We start from the raw sequence: 23,637 nt of genomic DNA, 5'->3' as shown, positions 1-23,637 counted from the left end.
ATACAACTTTAGGTATTTTTTAATGTAAATAATCGATAAAATCTAAGACGTGATAACTGTGTTCAATACCGGAGGAAAACAAAGTGTAGTGAGCTTTCAGGTCGTGCGCCTCTATCAAACAGTACACTTCACTCGACCCTCGTTCTGGACAGCCTTACTTCTTCATTACTCAAAAGAAAAACATCAACCGATTTCTAAAGACTGTTGACATCCAGTGGAAGCGATAGGAACTGTAAGCAACTGCCTTAGAATTCTGGATTCCCAATGAAAACCCATTGAAAAGAGTGACCTCAATTTTTTCCCCTGGATGGTTTGTCCACGGGGTTTCGCCTGCCAAATAGGTTCTGTTATACTCACAGATGTAATTCAAACAGTTTTAGAAACTTCAGAGTGTATTCTATCCAAATCTTCTAATAATATGCATATCCTAGCTTCTGGGCCTGAGTAGCAGGAAGTTTACTTATGACACGCTTTTCATCCGGACGTGAAAATACTGCCCCCTTGCATAAGAGGTTAATACTTATGTAAATAAGTAATTATGGGGTATCGTGTGTAGGTTGGTGAGGATTTTGAAATTAATTTAGAGTATGGCTGTAACGTAACAATGTGGAAAAAGGGAAGGGATCTGAATACATTCCGAATGCACTGTACATGCATATAGATGGAGTACCAGTAACGGATCGACTGGGATATTCTGTAATGATGATCATTTTGCAATTGCTTGTGTTAGAAATACAAAGATGACCAAAGCCAAACCCTGTTATATTTTTTAAATATGTTTTATGAGCAAGCGTTCTGACATGATCTGTACCATTTAATATTGCCATGTCTGATTCCCGATGTTGACACTGCCTGGGACTATTTTTATATGACATTTCTGTCCATCTGTGATCAGCATGTCCCTTTGAATACATTTAGAATCAGTGGAAGGGTTTTCAAGTAACTTGGCATAATTCATCAGAAAGATAAATGTCTCTTGGGCTCAAGCTAGACATACAAATGCTCCTGTTGACTGGGCCTCCTTCAGAACTCTAATAAACAAATGTACAGGATTAATCAGGAAGTCTAAATCTGATTTCTATCTAAATGCAGTCACAGAGAATCTAAACTACCCGTCCAAGTTCTGGAAGCGAATCAAAAGATGATGGTGCCGGAGGGGACGGCTGCTGTTTTTATGGGCTCTTAACCAACCGTGCACATTTTTTTTTCTCGCATTGTTTGTAACTTATTTTGTACATAATGTTGCTTCTACCGTCTCTTATGACCGAAAATAGCTTTTGGACATCAGAACAGCGATTACTCACATTGAACTGGATGAATAATTTTTCTTTAAAGAGTCGAGCGAGAGGGATTTACTCCAGACACGTGAACAGGCCCTCATCCCTGCCATTCGCAGGAGAAAGAGGGAGGTTTCGCGGCAGGAGATCGGGGTGCCTTGTGAGGATCCGGTGACGAGGGGCTTTCGCCATCGGTATTATTGGCCAACGTACAATTGCTGGATAAAAAAGTGGATGAACTACAAGCACGTATATCCTACCAATGGGACATTAAAAACTGTAATATCTTATGTTTCACTGAGTCGTGGCTGAACGACGACATGAGTAACATACAGCTTGCGGGTTATACACTGTATCGGCAGGATAGAACAGCAGCCTCTGGTAAGACAAGTGGTGGCGGTCTATGTATATTTGTAAACAACAGCTGCTGCATGATATCTAAGGAAGTCCTGAGGTTTTGCTCCCCTGAGGTAGAGTATCTTATGATAAGCTGTATCTACCTAGAAAGTTTTCATCTGTATTCTTCGTAGCTGTCTATTTTCCACCACAAACCGATGCTGGCACTAAGACCACACTCAATGAGCTGTATACAGCCAAAAGCAAACAGGAAAACGCTCATCCATGGGCGGCACTCCTAGTGGCCGAGGACTTTAATGCAGGGTAACTTAAATCCGTTTTACCTCATTTCTACCAGCATGTTAAATGTGCAATCAGAAGGGGAAAAAACTCTAGACCACCTTTACTCCACACACAGAGACGCATACAAAGCTCTCCCTCGCCCTCCATTTGGCATATCTGACCATAACTATCCTCCTGATTTCTGCTTACAAGCGAAAATTCAAGCAGGATGCACCAGTGACTCGGGCACTGCCGCTTTCAAGGAGCGGGACTCTAACCCGGAAGCTTATAAGAAATCCTCTTATGCCCTCCGACAAACCAGCCGATGTAAGACCTTTTTAAACAGGTCAACATTCACATGGCGAGACGGATTACCAGGACGTGTACTGCGAGCACGCGCTGACCAACTGGCAAGTGTCTTCAATGACATTTTCAACCTCACTGTCTGTAATACCAACATGTTTCAAGCAGACCACCATAGTCCCTGTGCCCAAGAACACAAAGGTAGCCTGCCTAAATGACCACTGACCCGTAGCACTTACATCTGTAGCCATGAAGTACTTTGAAAGGTTGGTCATGGCTCACATCAACACCATTATCCCAGAAACCCTAGACCCACTCAGTTTGCATACTGCCCCAACAGATCCACAGATGATACAATCTCTATTGCACTCCACACTTCCATTTACCGCCTGGACAAAAGGAACACCGTTGTGAGAATGCTATTCATTGACTACAGCTCAGCGTTCAACACCATAATGCCCTCAAAGCTGATTACTAAGCTATGGACCCTGGGACTAAAAACCTCCGACTGCAACTGGATCCTGGACTTCCTGACGGGCCGCCCCCAGGTGGTAAGGGTAGGTAACAACACATCTGCCACGCTGATCCTCCACACGGGGGCCCTTCAGGTGTGCGTGCTCAGCCCCCTCCTGTACACCCTGTTCACTCATGACTGCACGGCCAGGCACGACTCCAACACCATCATTAAATTTGCCGATGACACAACAGTGGTAGGCTTGATCAACAACATGACAGCCTATAGGGAAGAGGTCAGAGACCTGACTGTGTGGTGCAAGGACAACAACCTCTCCCTCAACGTGATCAAGACAAAGGAGATGATTGTGGACTACAGGAAAAGGACTGAACACGCCCCCATTCTCATCAACGGGGCTGTAGTTGAGCAGGTTGAGAGCTTCAAGTTCCTTGGCATCCACATCACCAACAAACTAACATGGTCCAAACACACAAAGACAAGTCGTGAAGAGGACACAACAAAACCTATTCCCCCTCAGGAGACTGAAAAGATTTGGCAATGGTCCTCAGATCCTCAAAATGTTTTACAGCTGCACCATCGAGAGCATCCTGACTGGTTGCATCACTGCCTGGTATGGCATCTGCTCGGCCTCCGACCGCAAGGCACTACAGAGGGTACTGCGTACGGCCCAGTACATCACTGGGGCCAAGCTTCCGCCATCCAGGACCTCTATACCAGGCGATGTCAGAGGAAGGCCCTAAACATTGTCAGTCTCCAGCCACCCTAGTCATAGACTGTTCTCTCTGCTACCGCGCGGCAAGCGGTACCGGAGTGCCAAGTCTAGGTCCAAGAGGCTTCTACCACCAAGCCATGAGACTCCTGAACATCTAATCAAATGGCTACCCAGACTATTAGCATTGCCCCCCCCCCCCCCCCCCCCTCTTTTACGCTGCTGCTACTCTCTGTTATTATCTATGCATAGTCACTTTAATAACTCTACCTACACATACATATTAACTCAATTACCTCGACAAACCGGCGCCCCCACGCATTGGCTCTGTACCGGTACCCCCTGTATATAGCCTCGCTATTGTTATTTAACGGCTGCTCTTTAATTACTTGTTACTCTTAATTTTTTTGTTGGTATTTTTTTTTAAACTGCTTTGTTGGTTAAGGGCTTGCAAGTTAGCATTTCACTGTAAGGTGCATGTGACAAATACAATTTGATTTTAAATCAGTGTCAGGTTCTAATGTTTCCTCTGGTCTTCCTGACCAATTAATGATGGATTCTAATAAAGTGAAGGATAAAGACCATATTGTAGGCGTTTTTAACAAGCACTTCGAATACAGTTGAAGTTACATACACCTTAGCCAACTACATTTAAACTCAGTTTTTCATAATTCCTGACATTTAATCCTAGTAAAAATTGCTTGTCTTAGATCAGTTAGGATCACCACTTTATTTTAAGAATGTGAAATGTCAGAATAATAGCGAGAATTATTTATTTCAGCTTTTATTTATTTCATCACATTCCCAGTGGGTCAGATTACATACACTCAATTAGTATTTGGTAGCATTGCCTTTAAATTTGTTTAACTTGGGTCAAACGTTTCGTGTAGCCTTCCACAAGCTTCCCACAATAAGTTGGGTCTATTTTCCTCGTGACAGAGCTGGTATAACTGAGACAGGTTAGTAAGGCCTCCTTGCTCCCACACGCTTTTTCAGTTCTGACCACAAATTGTCTATGGGATTGAGGTCAGGGCTTTGTGATGGCCACTCCAATACCTTGACTTTGTTGTCCTTAAGCCATTTTGCAAAAACTTTGGTAGTATGCTTGGGGTCATTGTCCATTTGGAAGACCCATTTGCGACTAAGCTTTAACTTCCTGACTGATGTCTTGAGATGTTGCTTCAATATATCCACATAATTTCCCCTCATGATGCCATCTATTTTGTGAAGTGCACCAGTCCCTCCTGCAGCAAAGCACCCCCACAACATGATGCTACCACCCCCATGCTTCACGGTTGGGATGGTGTTCTTCGGCTTGCAAGCATCCCCCTTTTTCCACCAAACATAACGATGGTCATTATGGCCAAACAGTTCCATTTTTGTTCCATCAGACAGTACAATCTTTGTCCCCATGTGCAGTTACAAACCGTAGTCTGGCTTTATATAGGACTCATTTTACTGTGGATATAGATACTTTTGTACCTGTTTCCTCCAATATCTTCACAAGGTACTTTGCTGTTGTTCTGGGATTGACTTGCTCTTTTCGCACCAAAGTACGTTCATCTCTAGGAGGACAGAATGCGTCTCCTCCCTGAGCGGTGTGACGGCTGCGTGGTCCCGTGGTGTTTATACTTGCGTACTGTTGTTTGTACAGATGAATGTGGTACCTTCAGGCATTTGGAAATTGCTCCCAAGGATGAACCAGACTTGTGGAGGTCTACAATTTTTTTGTGAGGTCTTGGCTGATTTCTTTTGATTTTCCCATGATGTCAAGCAAAGAGGCACTGAGTTTGAAAGTAGGCCTTGAAATACATCCACAGGTGTACACCTCCAATTGACTCAAATGATGTCAATTAGCCTTTCAGAAGCTTCTAAAGCCATGACATTTTCTGGAATTTTCCAAGCTGTTTAAAGCCACAGTCAACTTAGTGTATGTAAACTTCTGAATTGTGATACAGTGAATTATAAGTGAAATAATCTCTGGAAACAATTGTTGGGAAAATTACTTGTGTTGTGCACAAAGTAGATGTCCTAAGTGACTTGCCATAACTATAGTTTGGTAACAAGAAATTTGTGGAGTGGTTGAAAGCGAGTTTTAATGACTCCAACCTAAGTGTATGTAAACTTCCTACTTCAACTGCATGCTGTAAGTTTTTGTAAGTTTTTGATAATGTTGGGGCTCAGGCTTCTAATGTAAGCTCTGTTTCAGTAAATTATATGCCCTTGTGAACCATTTACATTTTGAGCCTGTTTCTTATGCTAAGGTCTGTGAAGCTCTAAAGGCAAGAGACACTAAAAAGTTTGCAGGTCCAGACAACCTGGATCCCTCCTACCTCTTAAAGATACCAGCTGGTATTATTACTGAACCTGTGGCTCACATTTTCAACTTGAGTCTCTTGACCAATTCCATACCCAGCATTTGGAAATCCACTTATGTCCTCCCACTGCTGAAGGGTGGAGATTCCTCAGATGCTAATAACTATGCTCCTATCTCTAAACTCCCTATCCTGGCCAAGGTCTTTGAATCCCTGATGAACACAGTTTAAAAAAAACGTATTCATTGAAAGGAACATACTGAGCGCAGTTCAGTCTGGCTTTAGATCAGGGCACAGCACCAAAGCTGCAGCTATGCCAGTGGCAAGTGACACCATTTGGGAAATGGGATGCAACCGGCAAAGTTGCATCTATATGTAGATGCTAGTTATATATTAATGTTCTCCTTCTCTGGTTCAGGCTGTTGAAGATCTCCAGACTGCTTTTCAGTTACTGCAGGCCTCCTTTTATGGTCTCCAACTGGTCTTGAATGTACAAAGAAATTAAATTCATGGCCTTTACCGGAGCTCACACTCAGCCAGAGAAGGTTAGCATTGTCACATCTAGTGGCTTATTTATTGAAAAAGTGTCATCCTACAAATACCTAGATAAACGCAGCAACATTAAAAACGTCCTCTCACTGCCAACTGTTTTATTTTCAGCAAACTTAACATTTGTAAATATTTGTATGAACATAACAAGATTCAACAACTGAGACATAAATTGAACATAAATTTAATAATGTGTCCCTGAACAAAAGGGGGGTCAAAATCAAAAGTAACAGTCAGTATTTGGTGTGGCCACCAGGTGCATTAAGTACTGCAGTGCATCTCCTCCTCGTGGACTGTACCAGATTTGCCAGTTCTTGCTGTGAGATGTTACCCCGCTCTTCCACCAAGGCACCTGCAAGTTCCCGGACACTTCTGGGGGGAATTGCCCTAGCCCTCACCCTCTGATCCAACGGGTCCCAGATGTGCTCAATGGGATTGAGATCTGGGCTCTTCGCTGGCCATGGCTGATCACTGGCATTCCTGTCTTGCAGGAAATCACACACAGAACGAGCAGTATGGCTGGTGGCATTGTCATGCTGGAGGGTCATGTCAGGATGAGCCTGCAGGAAGGGTACCACATGAGGGAGGAGGATTTCTTCCCTGTAATGCACAGCATTGAGATTGCCTGCAATGACAACAAGCTCAGTCCTATGATGCTGTGACACACCTCCCCAGTCCATGACGGACCCTCCACCTCCAAATCGATCCCGCTCCCGAGTACAGGCCTCGGTGTAATGCTCATTCCTTCAACGATAAACTCGAATCAGACCATCATCCCTGGTGAGACAAAACCGCGACTCGTCAGTGAAGAGCTCTTTTTGCCAGTCCTGTCTGGTCCAGCGACGGTGGGTTTGTGCCCATAGGTGACATTGTTGCTGGTGATGTCTGGTGAGGACCTGCCTTACAACAGGCCTACAAGCCCTCAGTCCAGCCTCTCTCAGCCTATTGAGGACAGTCTGAGCACTGATGGAGGGATTGTGCGTTCCTGGTGTAACTTGGGTAGTTGTTGTTGCCATCCTGTACCTGTCCTTCAGGTGTGATGTTCGGATGTATCGATCCTGTGCAGCTGTTGTTACACGTGGTCTGCCACTGCGAGGACGATCAGCTGTCCGTCCTGTCTCCCTGTAGCGCTGTCTTAGGTGTCTCACAGTACGGACATTGAAATTTCTTTCCCTGGCCACATCTGCAGTCCTCATGCCTCCTTGCAGCATGCCTAAGGCACGTTCACGCAGATTTGCAGGGACCCTGGGCATCTTTCTTTTGGTCTTTTTCAGAGTCAGTAGAAAGGCCTCTTTAGTGTCCTAAGTTCTCATAACTGTGACCTTAATTGCCTACCATCTGTAAGCTGTTAGTGTCTTAACGACCGTTCCACAGGTGCATATTTTTATTTATTTTTTGATTTTTACGAATTATCTTTGAGAGACAGGGTCCTGAAAAAGGGACATTTCTTTTTTTTGTGGAGTTTACATAAACGCAGGGTTTAGTGACTAGGCGTAAGGATAGTTAATAAGAGTAAAATGATGAACAGAGTAGTAGTAGCAGCATATTGAGTAGTAGCAGCAAGAATTGACCTGGCCCGGGTATCCTGGAAGGATATTGACCTCATCCCATCAGTTGAGGATGCCTGGTCATTCTTTAGAAGTAACTTCCTCACCATCTTAGATAAACATGCCCCGTTCAAAAAATGCAGAACTAAGAACAGATATAGCCCTTGTTTCACTCCAGACCTGACTGCCCTCGACCAGCACAAAAACATCCTGTGGTGGACTGCAATAGCATCGAATAGTCCCCGCGATATGCAACTGTTCAGGGAAGTCAGGAACCAATACACGCAGTCAGTCAGGAAAGCAAAGGCTGGCTTTTTCAAGCAGAAATTTGCATCCTGTAGCTCTAACTCCAAAAAGTTCTGGGACACTGTAAAGTCCATGGAGAACAAGAGCACTTCCTCCCAGCTGCCCACTGCACTGAGGCTAGGTAACACGGTCACCACCGATAAATCCATGATAATCTAAAACTTCAACAAGCATTTCTCAACGGCTGGCCATGCCTTCCTCCTGGCTACTCCAACCTCGGCCAACAGCTCCGCCCCCCCCCGCGGCTACTCGCCCAAGCGTCCCCAGCTTCTCCTTTACCCAAATCTGGATAGCAGATGTTCTGAAAGAGCTGCAAAACCTGGACCCATACAAATCAGCTGGGCTTGACAATCTGGACCCTCTATTTCTGAAACTATCCGCCGCCATTGACGCAACCCCTATTACCAGCCTGTTCAACCTCTCTTTCATATCGTCTGAGATCCCCAAGGATTGGAAAGCTGCCGCGGTCATCCCCCTCTTCAAAGGGGGAGACACCCTGGACCCAAACTGTTACAGACCTATATCCATCCTGCCCTGCCTATCTAAGGTCTTCGAAAGCCAAGTTAATAAACAGATCACTGACCATCTCGAATCCCACCGTACCTTCTCCGCTGTGCAATCCGGTTTCTGAGCCGGTCACGGGTGCACCTCAGCCACGCTCAAGGTACTAAACGATATCATAACCGCCATCGATAAAAGACAGTACTGTGCAGCCGTCTTCATCGACCTGGCCAAGGCTTTCGACTCTGTCAATCACCATATTCTTATCGGCAGACTCAGTAGCCTCGCTTTTTCTGATGACTGCCTTGCCTGGTTCACCAACTACTTCTCAGACAGAGTTCAGTGTGTCAAATCGGAGGGCATGTAGTCTGGTCCTCTTGCAGTCTCTGTGGGGGTACCACAGGGTTCAATTCTCGGGCCGACTCTTTTCTCTGTATATATCAATGATGTTGCTCTTGCTGCGGGCGATTCCCTGATCCACCTCTACGCAGACGACACCATTCTGTATACTTCTGGCCCTTCCTTGGACACTGTGCTATCTAATCTCCAAACGAGCTTCAATGCCATACAACACTCCTTCCGTGGCCTCAAACGCTAGTAAAACCAAATGCATGCTTTTCAACCGTTCGCTGCCTGCACCCGCCTGCCCGACTAGCATCACCACCCTGGACGGTTCCGACCTAGAATATGTGGACATCTATAAATACCTAGGTGTCTGGCTAGACTGTAAACTCTCCTTCCAGACTCATATTAAACATCTCCAATCCAAAATCAAATCTAGAATCGGCTTTCTATTTCGCAACAAAGCCTCCTTCACTCACGCCGCAAAACTTACCCTAGTAAAACTGACTACCCTACCGATCCTCGACTTCGGCGATGTCATCTACAAAATAGCTTCCAATACTCTACTCAGCAAACTAGATGCAGTTTATCATAGTGCCATCCGTTTTGTTACTAAAACACCTTATACCACCCACCACTGCGACCTGTATGCTCTAGTCGGCTGGCCCTCGCTACATATTCGTCGCCAGACCCACTGGCTCCAGGTCATCTATAAGTCCATGCTAGGTAAAGCTCCGCCTTATCTCAGTTCATTGGTCACGATAACAACACCCACCCGTAGCACGCGCTCCAGCAGGTATATCTCACTGATCATCCCCAAAGCCAACACCTCATTTGGCCGCCTTTCCTTCCAGTTCTCTGCTGCCTGTGACTGGAACGAATTGCAAAAATCGCTGAAGTTGGAGACTTTTATTTCCCTCACCAACTTTAAACATCTGCTATCTGAGCAGCTAACCGATCGCTGCAGCTGTACATAGTTCATCTGTAAATAGCCCACCCAATTTACCTACCTCATCTCCATACTGTTTTTATTTATTTACTTTTCTGCTCTTTTGCACACCAGTATCTCTACTTGCACATGATCATCTGATGTTTTATCACTCCAGTGTTAATCTGCTAAATTGTAATTATTTGCTCCTATGGCCTATTTATTGCCTACCTCATGCCTTTTGCACACAATGTATATAGACTCTTCTTCCCCCCTACTGTGTTATTGACTTGTTTATTGTTTACTCCATGTGTAACTCTGTTGTTGTCTGTTCACACTGCTATGCTTTATCTTGGCCAGGTCGCAGTTGTAAATGAGAACTTGTTCTCAACTAGCCTACCTGGTTTATTAAATTAAGGTGAAATAAAAAAAATATGAGTGAAAGTGTGTCTGTATGACTAATGCGTATAACTAGTCCCCTTATTGTAAATAAACCATCTGCTTTGAATCTCTTCCCAGAAATGCATTGGTGTGCAGCCATGATCACCTCACACTCTTCCTCACGTTGGTGTCGGGACTGGAGTTCATTCGCTTTGATCTGGAGTTGGTCAGTTATTAGACAGTGCTTTAAAACCATTATAATTCATATTAATACACTTCATTTACAAAAGTCCAACAGTTCAGGCTTTATTGTAAGACAATAAGAAAAAGTACCATCAGGTTTAACCAAATAATCTAAACATAGTATTTGGTTTGTGTGTAAAACTAATAAATAGTTCAGTCAAAAAGAGATGTGTAATGTAACATCAAGAACACTCTCAAACCCCAATTGTTTTCTGGATGTTAGGATGTCCCTTACTTGGATGTGGCACCCTACATGCCGGAGTACTACAAGCCCCAGAATCTGCTGGACTTTGAGGAGCGCCTTCCCAGCTCGGACAGCCTTTCTTTGCTTTCCTTCACTTCCCTCACCTCTACCAACCTGGAGTGGGACGACAGCGCCATCGCCCCGTCCAGCGAAGGTCGGGCTTCACCTATCCATCTCTTTCCTTTTCTCCTTCTCCACCTCTGTCTTTTCTCTCCTCCCCGTCTGTCTTATGCGGTGTCACTAGCCTAATTCATAGGCTGGTTTGTCAAGTAATGAAGTATTGGTGCTGAAGTTGGATTGATCAGGAAGACACTTGTGGCTCATGGTTTTTAATGTAGAAATAGTAGCTTAGCACTCACATTGAAGTGCTCTTCATTGATCACATAGCACAGTATATGAACTCCAGGGTGTGAATGCTTTATCTCCTGTCACTTTCCATAAACCATTGAGCCCCCATTTATTTGTAATTTTCTTTACCTATCCATACCAGTAACTGTTCTCATCAAGTGTATCATATTTCTGTCATATGTCACATTTTCTACCTCTGTCTCGGGCCTTTCGTTCTAACGTTGAGTCTCATCCCTCCTTTTTAGATTATGATTTCGGGGACATCTTCCCCGTGTTGCAGCCAACTGCAGACTGGGAAGGTGGGACATGGTTACCCCTCCCCTATCCTGCCTTCCTCCCCGCTCACAGCATCATGCATGTCCTCCATCCCACAGTCAATGCATTCTGGTCCTCTGTGTAGTCAGCGATTTAATTGGAGTATCTTAATTGCAATATCAATGCTGAGAGGGAAATGGTAGAGAAGTCAATGAAGGGGCTTCTGTTTTATGCACTTTAGTTTATTGGGAAGTAGGCTAGATTGATTCGTAAGCATATTAAAATCCACTGTTGCTGTGCTTTTACACTTATCTTTTAAGACACTACTGAATCAAATGTCAATTGTCCTCAATATCATTACATGTGTAGAGTATTAAGGGATGAATTGCATAATGATGCCTAGTTGTAAAAATAAATATAATTTTAGGGGAATTTTTTGCTCACCTTTATGCAAGAAAATATGTGGCACTATTGCAACATTTTCATACGATTTTATTGCCAAGTAAGTTATTTTCTAAGCAGACATTTCTATGCACTGGTGAATTGTTAATGTTGTCTATCATGTTTTAATGTACCACGCAACATGTTTATTTTACAAGACGTGATCTTGAAGCGTACGCAGCATTGATGTGGGAATAATACTCGAGAACTGCAATGCCTGATGTAGCTGGTACTCACTCTGTTTGGTGTCTGCCGGCATATATGTGGTTTATCTATTTCTTATTGGAACCATTGGATTGCATGGCTTTGTTCTAGGTTCAACTCTGCCTTCAAAGCTTTTGTCACCAACTGTAGCATGTACTATAGCACTGTCACTGCATTCATTTGACATAGTTTCACCAATGCCTGTGTCACTCAACAAGCTTGTCTTTTTTTTCTGCCTGCCTGTCTTTGTCCTGTGCATCCTGTGGGAAATGTGTGGTTGTGTGCCCTCATCCCTGTCCCAGCCAAAGCCCCACCAGTATCCATTCTCATTATTTGGATCCAGAATGTGTACACTATCTGTAGCATACTGTATGTGTGATTGTTCTATTTTGTTAACTGTGTGTGTTCCTCTCCCGTCCTGCCGCAGAGGGTGACCTCACCGACCCGGTTATCTGTCCGCGCTCCAGCGCCTCAGACCCTCAGACGGTCTTCAAAGACTCTGTGATTCTCCGGGCTGCCATTATCCCAGTGAGGGGAACTTCCCCGCCCCGCAGCCCCACCAGACACAACCCCTTCAACAAGGATTCGGACACCAACACCTCGGCCGACATCACCCCCGTCCACACTGCTAGCCGCCACCCCCACGACACCCCCACCACCGTGGATGACATGGAGAGCACCAGCAACGAGCTGGAGGTTATCAGGTACAGCACACACTCCTAACATTAGCCTCTATGGGTAAAACTACATGAGATTTAGGCTAGTTAGCTGCTTAGCCACTAACTGGTTATCAGGTTTATGTTGCCCACACTTTTTTTCAGCCTCAACACACAGAGCTTAGAGTTATTGAATCCAAATGGCATGTTCCATCTTCATTTTAGCTCACAGACATCGAGGTTATCAGATCAAGCGAAGCCCTCATTTATTGGCACACTCATACAGGTCAGCAAGTCCCCTAGCTTTTTGGCTTGTGAAATGTTATGAATTCTTATGGACCTAGGAGGAGTACATATGGACTAACTATGATGACATACTGCTTTCCTTTCCACCAGGATGGCCAGACGAAGGAAGCCAGCCAAGAAGCGCCATGTCGTGAAGGGCTCCAGCGACTCCACGGTGAGCAGTGAACAGAACACAACGGCCTCCGAGCAAGCGGAGGTAGAAGACGGAACCCAGGTGAGAGGGGGAGAGGGGCTGGATGGAGACTCCCGTAGCCCCTCTGTGGGGCCGCCGCAGGGCTCAGGGGCCGAGACAGTGAGGAGAAGGAGAGGGATGGGGGATGAGGAAGGCCAGGAGGAGAATGAGTCAGAGGGTCTCCTGCGGCTGCCGGAGATGACTGACACCTCCATGGACAGTGTGGGCCAGCCCCTACGTGATGTTATGGACCGGCTCAATGGAGCTCTGGACGGGGGGCAGGCCTGGTGGCGACCAGACAGAGAGGAAGAAGATAAGGGGGAGAAGACCCATCAGAGTTCCCTCCCCAGAAGGTCCTCCTCTGGCAGCCCTGAAGCCATCTTCCAGCCCCCGGGGCAGCAGCCCTTTCGAGGGGATCCGATTATTGAGCCACCTGACCCGGAAGCTGGGGCCCCCCTCCTGCTGCGCCCTGTTCTGGCCCCGAGCCCCAACTTCCTGCAGGCCCCTCCGGCCCCTGCAGACTTTTACTGCTTTATCCCCCACAATCCAGATGCTGCTGCCACGCGTGGTGGCCACCATGACACTGCAGGGCATGGCCAGCCGCAGGCTCTTCCTGGTGGCCATGAAGATGAGAGAGAGGCAGAGGCACCACCAGGACAGGACCCCTTCTTAGAGGAGGCAGTGGTGGTTGAGAATGGATTGCCTGCTGGAGAAACTGAAGAGGACAGTCTCAGTCCAACAGAAAACTCCCATTCTGCAGAATTCAAGTGAGTTGGGAGATTAATTACACATGTTTGGGTGAACCATGAATGGAACCTTTTTAATCATTGTCTAAGCTGGGGGGGGCGTTCTACCCTGCTAACATATAGATTTGTTTTAAGATGGTCATACCAAGGATCATTGAGCTATTTTATTTAGAATTTTAGAACCCATTTAGGTATCAAAAAAATATATAAAACATGTATTTGAAACATTGAATTTGGCATTACTGCTATTAGCCCATAGCAACGCATTGAATAATATATTCATCCACTTTTAAGTGTCTGTCCTATATCTGAGCGATTATTTAAAAAATTAAGAAATTATTACATTTTTTACCCATATTTAACCAATTTTTTGGGGCACTAAACTACTTCCATAATACACTAAGTAAAAACATTAGGAACACCTGCTCTTGACCTGGGGAATCCATGTGAAAGCTATGATCCACTTCAGTCAGTGTAGATGAACGGGGAGGAGACAGGTTAAAGAAGGGTTTTTAAGACTTGAGACATGGACTGTGTATGTTTCAAGTACAGTGAAATGCCTTTCTTGCAAACTCAAAACCCAACAGTGTAATAATCAATAATAATGTAATACTAGTAAAACACACAATAAATATGAAATATGAAGAACACAATAAGTAAGCATACTATATACATGGTGAAGTTCCAATAGCATATTTACAAGGTGCAGGGATTTTGATATATATATATTATTTAACTAGGCAAGTCAGTTAAGAACAAATTATTATTTACATTGACGGCCTACACCGGATACTGGAGTGATGGAGGTAAATATGTATAGGGGTAAGGTGACTAGGCAAAATGATATAAGATGAACAGAGTAGCTGCAGCTTGTATGTGAGTGTGTGTGTAGAGTCATTATAAATGTATGTACATATTATGTGTGAGTGAGCAGATGATGGAGTGAGTGTAGGGCCTGTCAGTGTGCATATACACAGTGTAAAAATACAATTTCAATAAAGATACAAGGTTAACTCGGTCTGTGTAGCTATATTGTTAGCTATTTCAGTCTTATTGCTTGGGAAGAAAGCTTTTCAAGAGCCTGTTGGTGTTAGACTTGATGCACAGGTCCTGCTTGCCGTGCGGAAGCAGAGAGAATAGTCTATGGCGGCTTGGGTAGTTGGAGTCTTTAACGATTTTCCAGGCCTTCCTTCCACACCGTCTGACATATACAGTGCATTCAGAAAGTATTCAGACCCCTTCACTTTGTCCACATTTTGTTACATTACAGCCTTATTCTAAAATCGATTGATGAGGATTTACTTATTTAATCTACACACAATACCCCATAATGACAGTGAAAACAGGTTTTTAGAAATGTTTGCAAAACATAAGTATTCAGACCCTTTGCTATGAGACCTGAAATTGAGCTCAGGCACATCCCTTTTCCATTGATCATCCCTGAGATGTTTCTACAACTTGATTGGAGTCCACCTGTGGTAAATTAAATTAATTGGACATGATTTGGAAAGGCACACACTTGTCTATATAAGGTCCCACAGTTGACAGTGCATGTCAGAGCAAAAACCAACCCTTGAGGTCAAAGGAATTGTCTGTAGTACTCCGAGACAGGATTGTGTCAAGGCATAGATCTGGGGAAGGGTACCAACACATTTTATGCAGCATTGAAGGTCCCCAAGAACACAGTGGCCTCCATTTTTAAATGGAAGAAGTTTGGAACCACCAAGACGCTTCCTAGAGCTGACAGCCTGGCCAAACGGAGCAATCGGGTGAGAAGGGCCTTGGTCAGGGAGGTGAACAAGAGCCCGATGGTCACTGACAGAGCTCCAGAGTTCCTCTGTGGAGATGGGAGAACCTTCCAGAAGGACAACCATTTCTGCAGCACTTCACCAAGCAGGCCTTTTATGGTAGTGGCCAGACGGAAGACACTCCTTCGTAAAAGGCACATGATAGCCCGCTTGGAGTTTGCCAAAAGGCACCTAATGGACTCTCAGACCATGAGAAACAAGATTCTCTGGTCTGATACAACCAGGATTGAACTCTTTGGCCTGAATACCAAGCGTCACGTCTGGAGGAAACCAGGCACTGCTCATCACCTGGCCAATACCATCCCTTTGGTGAAGCTTAGTGGTGGCAGCATCATCTTGTGGGGATTGTTTTTCAGCAGCAGGGACTGGGAGAATATTCAGGATCGAGAGAAAGATGAACAGAGCAAAGTACAGAGAGAACCTTCATGAAAACCTGCTCCAGAGCACTCAGGACCTCAGACTGGGGCAAAAGTTCACCTTCCAACAGGACAACGACCCTAAGCACACAGCCAAGACAATGCAGGAGCGTCTTTGGGAGTCTCTGAATTGCCTTGAGTGGCCCAGCCACAGCCCAAACTTGAACCTGATCGAACATCTCTGGTGAGACCTGAAAGTAGCTGTGGGGCGACGCTCCCCATCCAACCTGACAGAGCTTGAGAGGATCTATAATCGTTGCCAAAGGTGCTTCAACAAAGTACTGTGTAAAGGGTCTGAATACTTAAGTAATTATGATATTTCAGTTTAATATTTTTTTTAAATTAGCAAAATGACCTGTTTTTGTTTTGTCATTATGGAGTATTGTGTGTCGATTGATGGGGATTATTTATTCTTTAATAATTTTTAGAATAAGCCTGTAATGTAACAAAGTGGAAAGAGTGAAGGGGTCTGAATACTTTCCGAATGCATTTTAGATGTTCTGGATGGCAGGAGCTCGGCCCCAGTGATGTACTGGGCTGTCCGCACCACCCTCTAGCACCATACCAGGCAGTGATGCAACCAGTCAAGATGCTCTCAATGGTACTGCTGTAGAAGTTTTTGAGGATTTAAGGGCCCATGCCAAACTTTCTCAGCCTCCTGAGGGGAAAAAGGCGCTGTCGCGCCTTCTGTACGTGTGTGCTTGGACCATTTTTAAGTCTTTAGTGATTTGAACTGGAAGTATGTGTGCTATTCAGAGGGTGAATGGACAAGACAAAAGTTTGTTTCTTTGAACAGGTTATGGTAGTAGGTGCCAGGCGCACCGGTTTGAGTGTGTCAAGAACTGCAACGCTGCTGGAATTTTCACACTCAGTTTCCCGTGTCTGTCAAGAATAATCCACCACCCAAAGGAAGTCGAGTCAACTTGACACAACTGTGGGAAGCATTGGAGTCTCACCAAATGCCAGTATCACTGTGGAACGCTTTCGACACCTTGTGGAGTCCATGCCCTGACGAATTGAGGAAGTTCTAAGGGCAAAAGGGGTTCAACTCAATATTAGGAATGTGTTCCTAATATTTTGTACACTCGGTTTATACCTCCATTTTCCGACATGTACGTGCTAGTGAGAGTCTAACCTTTCCATAGAGGGGTCATATTAGTGCGTAGCTCAAACTGTTCGGACGCAACAGACAGAAGTTGGCAGATAAGCGGTACAAACTTCAGTCGAGTTCCGTGACGCTTTTGGCCGTAGAGCGAAACGGAGAACACCATCGTGTTCATGTGTCTCATCTCTCCGTAGAGTGGTCAGATGATTCGTTTGTAGGCCAAACCATTCAGACGCTACAGACACTTTAGTGAGAACACCGATTTTCGGGATGTCACACTGACAAACACCGCTCTAGCTCGGCCACGTTCCAACGCAGATGCGGAAGGCCGCCGTTGGTGGATGTGGCGGATTGAGGTGCTGCCCATGCAACAACAAAAAATAGACTGATTTTGATGGTGATTTTTGTTATTATGCAAATTAGATTGCCGCAAGGCGGACATCGACTCTAGCGGTTTTTAAAGGCACAATATCTGGGAAATATTTTTTCTTAAATGTCCACCTGATTTCAGTTTGTGACATAACAAGCAATGTATAGTGTAGAGAATCATTGTACCATCTTTTTCAATAACAAAAAAATCTATCTTGGGCGAAATAGCTTGTTTTTGTAGCTGTATGAGTCTGATGTACAAAACTGAAAGTAAAAAGAAACAACTGAAACTTACTGAAGGGAAGCAATCAGAATGACAGATCTATTACTAGCATTTCTATCGGAAATCTATCAGGTCTGGCACAATTACATAACTGTTAAGCCTTTTTTGGGGCAATTCTGATTGTGTGGCTGTTTCAGGGTGGACAACAATCACCTGCTACTGCTCATGATCCACGTCTTCAGAGAGACTGAGGAGCAGCTCTTCAAGGTAAGCCTAGTATATTATGTTGGGTGGAGGGGGTGTAATCAGGCTGTGTGCTCAGGGTTGTTGTCCTGTTGTAAGGTCAACCTTCGCCCTGTTCTGAGCACTCTGGAGCAGGTTTTAATCAAGGATCTCTCTGTACTTTGCTTCATTCTTCTTTCTCTCGATCCTGACTAGTCTCCCAGTCCCTGCCGCTGAAAAATATCCCCACAGCATGATGCTGCCACCACCATGCTTCACCGTAGAGATGGTGCCAGGTTTCCTCCAGACGTGACCCTTTTTATTCAGGCCAAATAGTTTAATCTTGGTTTCATCAGACCAGAGAATTTTGTTTCTCATGGTCTGAGAGTCCTTTAGGTGCAAGCGTGCTGTCATGTGCCTTTTACTGAGGAGTGGCCTCCGTCTGGCCACTCTACCATAAAGGCCTGATTGGTGGAGTGCTGCAGAGATGGTTGTCCTTCTGGAAGGTTATCCCATCTCCACAGAGGAACTCTGGAGCTCTATCAGAGTGACCATCGGGTTCTTGGACACTTCCCTGACCAAGGCCCCTCTCTCCCGATTGCTCAGTGTGGCCGGGCGGCCAGCTCTAGGAAGAGCCTTGGTGGTTCCAAACTTCTTCCATTTAAGAATGATGGAGGCCACTGTGTTCTTGAACCTTCAATGCTGCAGATTTTTTTTTTTTTTTTGGTACCCTTCCCCTCATGGCGCGGTTCTGAAACATAATCTTCAGTACGCCATTACATTTGCGCCTTTCCCTATATGTTGCTATGTGCATAATATCGAACTTAACCAGCATATTGGTGTTGAGAACAATGCTGCTGAGGCAGCAGCAGAGTGAGGTAATGAGGAAACCACCCTTGGTTTAATTGTTTAAGAAAATTGAAGAGAGAGTATACCTTAAGTAGGTCTATAAGTAATAATAGTCTAACTTTTAAGTGTGCCTGGATTTAGGAATCATCCATAATATCTACAGAAATAAGACAGATCCTGCTTCTGTTGCCAGTTTGAGTGATTAATAGCCTACTGAATCCGTGAGTATGCATGTTTCACGTAAAGAGAGCAGGGATGGAGGGAATAGGGAATGTTTTTCCACAAAAAAAGTTATATTTCGGTAACAGAACTTTTCACTCAGAGAAACAAGTAAGAAATTAAATGGCTATAATGATGTTGCAGCTTCAGCATGGAACGTGTGACAAACACTTGCATATAGTTGATTTTATTCAAACACATAGGATGTGTCTATATATGGAAAAGTACACGATTGAAAATGTTGACCGATTTAACTCTCGGTCGACCAATATATATATATATATATATATTTTTAGTCTGGGACAGCCCTAGTATTGGTATTAGCCCTCAAATTATATTGAAGAGCCAGATGTGCCACTCTGTTCTGGGCCAGATGCAGTTTTTCTAGGTTCTTCTTTTCAGCACCTGACCGGGCAATAATCAAGACAAGATAAAACCACAGCCTGCAGGACTTGCTTTGTGGCGTGTGGTGTCAAAACAGAGCATTTCTTTATCATGAACAGACCTCTCCCCATCTTCAACCATTAAATCAATAGGTTTTGACTGACAGTTTACAATCCAAGGTAACACCAAGTAATTTAGACCCTTCAACTTGCTTAACTGCCACTTTATTCATTATCAGATTCAGATGAAGTCTAGAATTTAGCGAAGGATTTCTACCAAATACAATGCTCTTAGTTTTATAGATGTTCAGAACTAGTTTATTACTTGCCACCCATTCTAAAACTGACTGCAACTCTCTGTTTCGGGTTGCAGTGATTTCGCTAGCTGTGGTTGCTGACACGTATTGGGTTGAATCATCTGCATACATAGACACACAGGCTTTGTTTTAATGGCAGTGTCAGGTCAGTGATAAAAATAGAAAAGAGTAGGGGACCAAGAGAGTTGCACTGCTGTACACCACACTTTACATGGTTAACATTAGAGAAGCTTCCATTAAAGAAAACCCTCTGTTTTATTTGACAGATTGCCATATCGTAGATTCAGAGCCGAGGTTGAAAAGCCATAACACAAGTTTTTCTTTTTAACAGGTTATGGTCAATAATATCAAAGGCTGCACTGAAATCTAACAGTAGGGCTCCCACAATCATCCTATCAATTTCTTTCAACCAATTATAAGTAATTGGTGTCAGTGCAGTACATGTTGAGTGCCCATCTCTATAAGCATGCTAAAAGTCTGTTGTTAATTTGTTTACAGAGAAATAGCATTGTATCTGGTCAACATAAAAATGTATCCAAAAGTTGAATAAGAGTCGGCAGCAAGCTGATTGGTTGGCTGTTAGAACCAGTAAAGGGTGCTTTATCATTCTTTGGTAATGGAATGACTTTGTGTCCTCAAACCTGGAGGGAAGCCAATTTTTTTTCTTCTCCAGACTCAAATTAAAAATGACATAGGAGTGGTGATATAGTTCTCTACCATCCTCAATAACTTTCCATTCTAAGTTGTCAATACCAGGTGGTTTCTCATTATTGATGGACAACAATACCTTTTCTACCTCATCCACACTAACAATACACAATTTTGAATTACAATGCTTTCCCTTCATTGTTTGGTATTTTATGCATGAATATGATGGCTCACAGTTGTTGGCATTTCATGCCTAAGTTTGCCTACTTTGCCAATGAAATAGTCAATAAAGTAATTGGCAACATCAAAAGGTTTTGTGATAAATGAGCCATCTCATTCAATGAAAGATGGAGTTGAATTAGTCTTTCTGCCCCATTTCATTTACATTATACCAAAGTTTTTTCAGTCATACTTTGTCATTTATCTTGGTTTCATTAATACAATTTATTATTTTTGTTCAGTTTAGTCACAATTTCTCAATTTACAGTAAGTTTTGTCATTCGGATGTGGGGACAGACTTATTCGCCACTCCTTTTGCCTGGTGCTTCTCAACCATACAGCTTTTCAATTCCTCATCAATTCCCAAGGCCTTATCAGTTCTAACAGTCTTCTTCTGAAGTGTGCATTTAAATACTCCCCGTTATGGATTTTACAATGGTGGAAATTCCCTCCAGCCAATGCTTTCCTTCAATCGAATGCATTTAAATCCATGACTGAGTGTGTGCAAGCACACACTTTAGCAGAAGCATGGATAATCGGGATGCTGCCAGGGCCTCCCAACCATCTCTACTCTGAATGCATCTTTATACACATAATTGAGTGTTCAAAACATTAAGAACACTTGCTCTTTCCATGATGTAGACTGACCAGGTGAATGATGATCCCTTGTTAAATCGAATTCAATTAATGTTAATGAAGGGGAGGAGATGGGTTAAATAAGGATTTTTAAGCTTGAGACTATTGAGACATGGATTGTGTAAGGGTGCCATTTTAGAAGGTGAATGAGTAAGACAACGGGATATGGTAGTAGGTGCCAGACACACCGGTTTGTGTCAAGAACTGCAACGCTGCTGGGTTTTTCACGCTCAACAGTTTCCCGTGTGAATCAAGAAGGCCCCACCACCCAAAGGACATCCAGCTAACTTGAAGCATTGGAGTCAACATGAGCCAGCATCCATGTAGATGTTTCGACACCTTGTAGAGACCATGCCCCGACGAATTGAGGCTGATCTGAGGGCAAAAGAGGGTGGGTGCAACGCAATATTAGGAAAGTGTTATTTATTTGTACACTATATCTGGAACAAATTGATTTCAAAGGTATTGGTAAGTAAATCAGTGAGATTAGTATGCTTTGCAGTGTATATGAAAAGGTGCAGTCCTGAGTCTTTAGTTATTTTTGTCTGTTCCCAGATGGTGAGGATGAGCACGGGTCACATGGAGGGAGACATGCAGCCTCTCTACCTGCTGCTGACTGACTGTTACATCTACCTGCTGAGGAAAGGTGAGGGTATACTGCTCACCACGCTCTCAGATACTCTTTATTTCCGTCTCACTCTCTCTTGCTCACTTGGTAGAGCATGGGTTGTGGGTTCAATTCCCACAGGGGGAACAATAAAAAAAAAATGATGCACTCACTACTTACTGTAAATTGCTCTGGATAAGAGCATCTGCTAAATGACCAAAATGTAAATATATTAGATTAACATTTGGTGGTGGCTTTTGACTTTGCTTGTCACTCTCGCGCTCCCTTCTCTCGCTCTTTCAGGTGCAGCAGAAAAGCCCTATACAGTGGAGGACGCCATCTCTTACAATGAGTTGGACTATGTCTCTGTGAGTTGTCTATACTGCTGGGATATGTTGTCTACTGTCAAGATTGTCTGTGACTGGTTTCTTGTAATGCCACACGGTTGTCTTTTCTGCAAGGGTGCAATAGGTTTTCTTCAAGGTTAGCTTGAAGGTTGTCTTGGTCAATGTTTAGCATCAGGGTCATGCAGGATCCTTAAATTACAAGGTTCATGAGGTCAGATGGTTCATGAGTTTACTAGGTTCACGTCCTTCTAGTTGTTGTTTATGTGAATTCCAATATGGCCGACAATCACGCAGCCAATTTGAAAGCCATTGTCCCTGTAACTGTCTTTCATTCGACTTCAACATGTGCAAATACAAATTGTCGGTCTTATATGGACAAATGTGCAGCGGCTGGAATTTAAGAAAGTGAATGCCCAATTCTTATTTTATGGACTACAGTTATGTAATGGATTTGATTTTCCAGATAGTGTGGATGCCACCATATCATTTTAGGCTATGAAGCACTTTGGGCTGTTTAATGGAAGTGATTGAAGGAAGCCTTAACAATTTTCATAAAAATTTAAAAGTTGGTTTTATATAGCACATTTGCTTCACGACCATCACCTAAAAAGCTGATGGACAGAAGAGGGAAAACAACAAGAAGGAAGAGTTATTGTTTATGTCCATTCCACTAAGTTGTGATATTGTCCCTGTCCGTCTCTCAGGTGGGCGTGGACCAGCAGACGGTCACGCTGGTCTGCACAAACCGAAGACGCCAGTTTCTCCTGGACACATCCGACTCCTCGTTGACTATGTGAGTGCTTCCTCTCCTCTGCCCTGCTCTCCCCTTCTCCCTGGCGGCATCTTTATAGTCTAAGGTGGCTTCCGCTCCCATTTCCTTTCCTCCAAATGCACGGACACTAAAGGGCTGAACTGAGAAAGCAAGTTCCTAGTTGGCATGCCCTCACTTAGATCATGTTTTCATATCAGTATGGATGAAGGAGAGGAGACCAGTAGAATAAATCACTCTTTATCCCTCCCTCTCTTTTCTAATCCAGTATGCTCTTTTTTCCTTCTCTCTATCCTTCAGCTGGTTCCTGGCAGCCCTGAAGTCGGCCATGATTAAGGGGTGCAGGGAGCCTCCTTACCCCTCGGTGCTGACCGACGCCACCATGGAGAAACTAGCCCTCACTAAGTTTGTCTCCCAGGAGTCTCACTGTGAGGTGAGGAACACAGATATCTAGCTAGGCCTGCACAGTAACATCATTTCTCAGGCACTGTCATGTAAATGAAAGACAAATGTCATGTTTGAAAATGCCTGGATACTGATTTATGCTCAAGAAGTGAAGTCTAAATTTGATTGGAATCAAATTACAATAGGAACTTAACCGTCATAAATTATGGATTACATCTGATGGAGTGGT

General features: G+C 44.0%; 1 protein-coding gene across 1 annotated transcript in view; it reads left to right on the top strand.

The window, feature by feature from the left end:
- Positions 1-23,637, top strand: part of LOC120059280 (pleckstrin homology domain-containing family M member 2-like) — a 53,163-nt gene that overhangs the window by 5,796 nt on the left and 23,730 nt on the right. The window contains exons 5-14 of the mRNA XM_039008214.1: positions 10,390-10,477; positions 10,718-10,892; positions 11,332-11,385; positions 12,414-12,690; positions 13,039-13,887; positions 17,985-18,054; positions 21,836-21,926; positions 22,191-22,255; positions 22,939-23,027; positions 23,304-23,436. Coding sequence (XP_038864142.1) covers positions 10,390-10,477; positions 10,718-10,892; positions 11,332-11,385; positions 12,414-12,690; positions 13,039-13,887; positions 17,985-18,054; positions 21,836-21,926; positions 22,191-22,255; positions 22,939-23,027; positions 23,304-23,436 — 1,891 coding nt within the window. The remainder of the gene's footprint in view (positions 1-10,389; positions 10,478-10,717; positions 10,893-11,331; positions 11,386-12,413; positions 12,691-13,038; positions 13,888-17,984; positions 18,055-21,835; positions 21,927-22,190; positions 22,256-22,938; positions 23,028-23,303; positions 23,437-23,637) is intronic.

Source organism: Salvelinus namaycush, chromosome 14, assembly GCF_016432855.1.
Source record: "Salvelinus namaycush isolate Seneca chromosome 14, SaNama_1.0, whole genome shotgun sequence".
In the NCBI taxonomy this organism is placed as follows: Eukaryota; Metazoa; Chordata; class Actinopteri; order Salmoniformes; family Salmonidae; genus Salvelinus; species Salvelinus namaycush.
Note: the sequence above shows the minus strand (reverse complement) of the source record. Positions and strands in the feature narration are given on the sequence as shown.